The sequence below is a fragment of the Solanum tuberosum genome, unplaced genomic scaffold (assembly GCF_000226075.1).
Source record: "Solanum tuberosum cultivar DM 1-3 516 R44 unplaced genomic scaffold, SolTub_3.0 scf00213, whole genome shotgun sequence".
Lineage (NCBI taxonomy): Eukaryota > Viridiplantae > Streptophyta > Magnoliopsida > Solanales > Solanaceae > Solanum > Solanum tuberosum.
The window spans coordinates 719173-727118 of NW_006239141.1; the positions used below are offsets into that span (position 1 = coordinate 719173).

General features: G+C 28.7%; 1 protein-coding gene across 1 annotated transcript; it reads left to right on the forward strand.

The window, feature by feature from the left end:
- Positions 1 to 693: 693 nt before the first annotated feature.
- LOC102602867 (transcription factor WER-like) lies at positions 694 to 3007 on the forward strand. Its single transcript, XM_006356252.2, has 2 exons — positions 694 to 939; positions 1541 to 3007. The coding sequence occupies exons 1-2, from the start codon at positions 783 to 785 to the stop codon at positions 2290 to 2292; spliced, it is 909 nt and encodes a 302-aa protein (XP_006356314.1). The 5' UTR covers positions 694 to 782; the 3' UTR covers positions 2293 to 3007.
- Positions 3008 to 7946: the final 4939 nt, after the last annotated feature.

A 7946-nucleotide genomic window follows, 5' to 3' on the forward strand; every position in this document is an offset into this window, starting at 1 on the left:
TAGCAACAAAGTTAAAGTGGTTCTATTAGTTGAATTCTATTTCTTTTTTAACATTTTTCCATTTTTTATTTTTTACATTTTAGTAGCTACAACCCAATATTTTAAGTTATTCTTTTCTTTTAGTTTTGGGAGACTCGTTTCACCCAAAACTTTACAGTAACTAATTATTATGTCTATGTTATTAAAATAGTGGTGTCTCTCATATTTTTAATTCCTGACTCTGCCTCTCTATAATGCTAGACAATATATTCAGAGTCACCTTTGTAAAGATAAAAATGTGAAACTATCAATTTATAAAACGCATAAGAAATTTGGAAATAAGATAATGAAAGTCCAATAAAATTATATTTTTATTTTTTTTCAAACAAGGCGAAGTCAGTTTGTCACTAGGGGTTCATTCGAACTCCTTTGCTGAAAAATTACATTATTTATATATTATTAAAATTATTAATGATATTAATATAATAGATATTGAACCCTGTTCAACTAATTCGTGCATATACTTCTTCATATTTTGAACCCTTAATGAAAAATAATGACTTCACGACACGTACACAAACATTTGTTTTTCCTCCTCTCACTGCCCAATTTGTCGTGTAAAACCAACAAAAGTGACTGCCCATCAGTCATCTATATATCTCTAAACCAACCCACTTTCTTTTACTCTTCTTAATTTGATATAAAACTATATATTATAAATATAACAACTTTATTCCATTATTTTTCTTTCATCTCATCAAGATTACTAATATTACTAGTTCCAACTTTTTCCGGCAACATACATGGCGGAAGGTGGTGGTTCCGGTGATGATACAATTAGAAGTAGCTGTCAACGTGGCCACTGGCGACCGGCCGAAGACGAAAGACTCCGGCAGCTTGTAGAACAATATGGTCCTCAAAATTGGAACTCTATAGCTGAAAAACTTCAAGGAAGATCAGGTAATTAATTAATTATATACTTATTGAGTTTTTGGATTATAATTATAAAATTGTAGAAGCAAAAAAAATAAAATGTGTTGACTTGATCATCTGAAATAAATAGGCTTACTTTTTCTTCGCTCGATTTAAATTTAATAAATCTAAGTTTGAATATCATGTCGTAAGAAAAAAATGAATCGGAAAAGGAGAAGTTTTGATTATTATGGATTTGATATTTGATGCTATACTGTTTTAAAATTAGGGTTAAGTATTTTATTTATTGTCAAAAGTTGTTTAATATCAAATTAAATACTTCTCAAGTCTATTAAATGTTAAAAGAATTTCATTTATTATTATTTTGCTCATTTTTTTAAAATATAAATAGATAACATTTATTACTTACTTTTCCTTATTATAAACTTGGCTAAAATGGAATTATTTTTTTTATCATCATAATTCATACATATATGAAGTCTAACAGTTTCCATTGATAGTATCTTCTCAACTGTTTTAAAAAGAAAATTAAATGCAAAGATCTTGCTCTAGAAGTTAAGTCACACATTAATTGTTTATTTTTAATTGAAAGTCAATTATTAATTATTATTTTTAATTTTGTATATAGGGAAGAGTTGTAGATTAAGATGGTTTAACCAACTTGATCCAAGAATTAATAGAAGACCATTTAGTGAAGATGAAGAAGAGAGACTTATTGGTGCTCATAGAATACATGGAAATAAATGGGCATTAATTTCAAGATTATTTCCAGGTAGAACTGATAATGCTGTGAAAAATCATTGGCATGTTTTAATGGCAAGAAAACAAAGGGAACAATCAAAGATTTGTGGTAAAAGAAGTTTATATCAACAACAACAACAACAACATGATAATTTTGATTCTAAATCATCATGTTATGGTTTTCGACGAAGGAATAACAACAACAACAACAACAATAATAATACGAGAATACAAGAAGGTAATTATGGCTCCAAAATTAACTTCTTTGAATTTCAAAACCCTAATAAAGATAGGGTTTTCTCAATGTCTACTACATATTCTTCTGAATTTTGTGGGAGTCATTTGTTTAGAGAAAGCTCAATAGATCAAAAATCTTTATGTCAAAATAATTTAAGCTTTTCAAGTCACGGAAGAGGAGGAGGAGGAGGAGATAATAATTGCAAAAGGAGTACAACTTTTCAGAATCCTTTCAGTTATGCTGATAGAAATGAAAGAGTTGTGAATATTAGCCATAGTACATTTTCCTTTGGGAAAATTCTAAGGGAAAACATTGAACAACAACAAAAATATGGAGAAGAAGCAAGGGAAAAGAAAGATATTCCCTTTATAGATTTTCTTGGTGTGGGGATTTCTTCTTGATTGTTTTTTCTTCTTTGGCTAATTTTTTGTTTAATGTTTAACAATTCTTTTCAATGTCTAATTATAATATAAGTATTTGTTATCCTAGTTATAATTTCTTTATCATGCCAAATAGTTGTTGTTAATTCAAGTGATAGCTTAGCCTAGGCTGTTTTTTTAACCTCTAAGGTGAAAAAAGTACTCTTAGGTTTTACTTAATCATCCTAATTTCTTTTTAGGGACATAGATTTTGAACACTTGTAGCATAATATATGTAATAAACTTTGATATTATTCAACTATATATGGACTTTGGATTATGTATATTACATTTTTAACCTTTTTTTTACAATTGGGAGTAAAGTTGTACTGATTTTTCTTAATTTTCTCAGTGTGTTGCTTTTCTTTTTCCCCATGTGTTATATGACATGGAAATATTTCCTTTTTTGGTAGAAATTAAGTGTAAGTATCAATTTCGTGCAGGTAAGATTTAGTTGCTAATCTCTTAAGTAAAAAGGAGAGAAACTAAATTGATGTGATATATTATTATATATCAATGTCAAGAAGATGTAAAAATTGCAACATTTTAAGTTGAAGCTGCATATATATATATATATATATATATATGTATGTTGCTGATAGCTATTTGAAACATGCACTGAAAGTTACTACATACTAGTTTGATAGAGGAATGTATATTACATGTATAATGTCCATCCATATATTACTTTTTTCGAGCTATTCACTGTTCAGTATTTGTTTTGGGCCCTGATTTTGAATTAGCGATACTTGTGCTCTTATCTAGAATTTTATCATTTCTAAAAAATTTCATATTCGAAACTTCTGATTAAATGTAGAAGAGATTTTATCTATTCTACCATAACTTTCGATAATCATAGTTATATATATATATATACACGTATATTTTAGTTTTAGTGCAATGAATCAAACATTCATCAATACAGTATATATTACCAAATAATTTCATCATTATTTGATATTCATTTATATTATAATCTCACTATAACTCATTTACAAACCAAACAATTCCACACGATATTTTACATATATACAACATGGAATGTTTCTTCGTCGACTTCATTTTAGATAGTTAAAACACTAAGGGCCTGTTTGGATTGACTTTTGGCTTATGACTTATGACCTATAAGCCAAAAGTCATAAGTTAGGATTTCTAACTTTGGCTTTTGACTTATTTATATTATTTTGACTTAAAAATAAGTGCTTATAAGCAGTTTTTAACTTAACCCAAACACTTCAAAACTGCTTAAAAACTATTTTGGCTTAAAAACACCTAAAATAAGCCAATCCAAATGGGCACTAAATCTTCTTTCTAATTAGTATATGTTGTAATGTTGCATAGTATTTCTCAAAATTATTAAATTATTATTATTAGTTTGACAAGCAATTATGTTTTATCGATTTTTTTTATTTATCTTTGTAGCCATATACTTTCTCCATCTCAATTTATATGACATTTTTTAGATTTCAAGATTCAAAAAAGTCTATCTTTTATCGTAATTTTTTAATATATTATTTAAATAATTTGAATTAGCAGTTATTGTGACTTATAATACTTTTTATGTAATTTTCAAATATGTATACTTTATTCAAAAAAAACTTAAAGATTTCATGCATGTCCAAATCTATATCAAAATTAAACTGTTTAACTCTCGAAATTTAAATTGTACTACATAAATTGCGATAACTGAGTCGTATTATTGGGAGGAGTAATGCATGATCCATACTTTGTTGAAAAGATGGCTGCTAGCTGCTACACTATAAATAGGTGTTGGAATATGATTTGTTTGGGATTTGAGGGGGGGAAAAATAGTATTTGAAGTGAATTTGTCTTTGGACATGACAATAAAGTTAAAATTTTGCTAATGAAAACTTGGAAAACTTTTCTAACATGTTTTTTTCAAATTTTGAATTATGTATTTCAAATTTTAATTTGAAATGATGAGTCAATTCGATAAACAAGCAATTGTTTAAATAATCTCCAAGAATTATTTTGAAATTTAGAACCAAAATGTATGGACAAACGGATTTGAAAGTATTTTTGTACATGCGTGAAATCATGGTAAGATTTATGATGGAGTTGTGTTATATAGTCATGAGTTAGGCCGTGAAATCAGTCATTGATTAAGTTTGCATTAAGATAGATTACCTACATCACATCTAGACGATCTAGTCCTATCATTGTAGTTCCTGTCTTATGTTGTGTATTGTGTTTCGATTATCACACTATTTTGTTATAGTTATTGTTTCTTTTTTCTTGTAGATGACTCTACATTACTTTTCTTAGTAACAATTATGCTTTCTTCATTATTCTTCTTTCTTTTATTTATTTGAATTCGATGCACTTGAGCGATGGATCTTTAGGAAATAACATCTCTATCTCTTCGGACCCCGCCTAATGAAATTTCATAGGTATGTTGTTGTTTGTCAGCTCTCATCAGACACAGGCAGTGGCAATACATTCAATGAAATACAATCACAACAATAATATATCTTTTTTATATCTATAATCTAGACAAATATTATCAGAGATAAGCCTGATGGCCGATGGGGTAGGAATGTGGGCAGGGGCAAATATATGATTAATTTTTAATTTTTATGTGCATATATACTAATCCCCTAAACACAAGACTAAAGGTTGACTTAGTTTAGGAGGTTCAAAATTCATCTTGATTTCCAAGTTCCAGTATGAGGCACTACATATTATTTTTCGAATTTTTTTATTGAAAATTTTGAATGTGTCACTGGGTATGCGGTGGGAACTACGAGGTAAGGGTGAAGATGAAGTTTATTGAAGAATGAAAAAGGACACAATCAATATGAAATATCGTCACTTACTCTTTTTAGAAAAAAAAATGAATTTTTCAAAATTTAGACAAACCGAACCAACTAATTAATTAATGATAGGTCTCTTCATTCTCTTAAGATTTGTTAGGGTCTTCTCAATTTGGTGTCGAAGCCCAATTAGAGAAAACTCAACTATGTAGAATATTAAGAATTGAAGAATTTTAAGTGCTTTGATAATAGTTGACTAAAAGTAAAAGGTTAAAATTTGCTAAGTTCGAAATATCTTAGTTTATTCGTATCTTTGCTATTAACAAATTGTCTCGTATTTTTCTTATTATTAATGAAACTCCAACGTAAAATGAATGAATATTACGTGTTAAAATACTTTAGTTACGGATGATCCGGGATCGATCCCCCTCAATGCCTTCTGAGTCGAGCCTGTCGCATAGGGCTTGCCTAGTGCGGTTTACATCCCCTGTGTGGTTTGCAGGCTATTACATAGTGGGGGTTTACCCAGTGCGCACAAAGTGCTCACCCGAAGGGCAGAGGTTGTAGCGGTTGCGGGTTATCCTGGGGTTCCAAAAAAAAAAAAAACTTTTAGTTACCCCTCTTATCTTTTACTATTATTTTTTAATATTACCTTTTTATTCTTTAATTAAAATTTCATCAAGGAAAGAAACGAGACTTTCTTGAAAGTCTCCTAGATTAAACTCATAATATAACATACGAACAGTACATGGACAAATTGACATTTTTCTCTTTATTAGTGGGCGATATAAAAATTATGAAAACAGTGTCGTTGTGATCGAAATTGTTTTTGAATTTTTGTGCTCGGAGTGAAAATTATGAAAACAGTGTTTTAGAGTTTTTCCAAATTCGAAAATTCAACATCGAAACATTTTAATAATTCTATGTTAAAAAAACAGTAATATATGATTTGCTAAAGAATTGTGATCGAGCAATAAGCATTTCTATCTCCTTAATTAGAGATTTCGAGTTTGAATTTTTATATATACAAAATTGTTTTTGTTTGGAAATGTTTTACCCATAACGTAGAATTTCGACACTAATTCAAATTTACTCTGTCCTAATTAAAATATCGAATATCGAATAGAAAATCGAGGAAGCTGAAAAGGAAGGCGTAAGAAAATTCGCCGATGCGCGTAAAGACCCGTTGAATTAGTCTTGGTCTTTGCCGCCCGAGAAGTTTCTCATCACTTAAGGAGTTGTTTGGTTTCATATATAAAATATCTTAATCTCGATTTACTTTTACTTATGCAGACTTTACACAATTCTTAAGAAATAATAAATGCAAGTATATATTTTATCATGATACCCAGATTAATTGATATATAATTTTAATGAACTTGAAAAATAATTTAAAATGAGTAATTAATGCTAAAAATAAAATAGAATTTTTTTTCTCTTAATATGTAAAGTGGACAAATAAAAATAAAAAATTATTTGTAATGCAATAGACGAATAAAAATAAACTGAGAAAATATTTGGTTGCCCTTTTGATACTCTACATAAAATTCAGCACTAGTTACACGGTGTTGGATTGTCTCTTTGTTGCTTACATAAATTATGTAAAAATTTATGTATTATTTTATATAGAACAAAATACGAATAAAATTATGAAATTAGCAATGCATCGATTAATATTACAAAAATGAGAAAATTGACCTTCGTAACAATTAGAAAACTCATGTTTGCCTAAACAATACTCCCTCCGTCCACAATTGTTTGGTCAGGTATACTAAAAATAGATGTCCAAGATTAATTGTTAATTTAAACAATCAAGAAATAATTAGTCACTTTTTTCCAATTCTACCCTTAATGATAGTGTAGTTGAATTGAAAAGTTTATGTGGACTTTTTGGTATTCTTGGTATAGTAGGGTTATATTAGTCAAATTACTACCTTGTATTAAATTTTCCTTGAGGGATGTGCATGACCTTACCCTGACAAACAATTGTGGACGGAGGGAGTATCAAATTAGAACATTCAACAAAGGATCATTTTCAATTTTCATAATTAATTGCTGCATAATTATTCTCGATATAACTAATTCGTACATTATTATAGAGGGAGAAATGTTTAAAAAAATAAAATATTCAAGCCAATGTATTTTAATATTCCACGACTTCAACATAATTTTTACATAACTTGTATCTAATCCAAACAACCCATTAGTTTTTTCAAAGTCTATTTCTCATCTTTCATCCAATCACGTCTTCCAATTAATTTTGTCTGTTATAATAATGTATATATTCGTCCCACTATAAATAGCTCTATTTGTTGAATTAATGATGTGATGGTATTTTGATTTGACCATTTTATCTTTTGTGAAACTTAGTTGTAATTTCCAGCATCAGATTTATGGATTAGTTATCAACTATTTTCATTTTATTCGAAATATATAAGAATAACATATGTGTTTTGTTTTATTACAAATTTTAGTTTTATCACTTTTTTGTTATAATGAACCTTAGTGATAAGCAATGATCATGATCATCCATGATGTCCACCCAAGTTGAAAAAACCCATGATCTGTTCGATACGATGAAAAATATTTATATATAATATAGATAAATGTTATGGTAGGTAAGGTAGGGGTAGTGATGGGGATGGAGGCGCCGTGGGTTGGGGTTAGTCGCCCAGTAGGATAGGGATGATGTAATTAATGTAAAATGTCACTTGTAAAACTTATTTTTTTTCCTACTTTCACTAAAAAAGTCATTTTAAAAAACTTTTGACCAATTGAACATGAGAAAATTATAAAACATTTTTTGTTTGTACGAACACCCCCCCCCCCCCCCCCCCTCAATCTCTTTCTTTTTTTTCCCAC

What these genes read in the sequence shown, in the direction of transcription:
- LOC102602867 (XM_006356252.2), top strand. Translation starts at nt 783, where the DNA reads ATGGCGGAAGGTGGTGGTTCCGGTGATGATACAATTAGAAGTAGCTGT. An exon ending in AAAACTTCAAGGAAGATCAG is followed by an intron (nt 940 to 1,540) that starts GTAATTAATTAA and finishes TTTTGTATATAG; the next exon opens with GGAAGAGTTGTAGATTAAGA.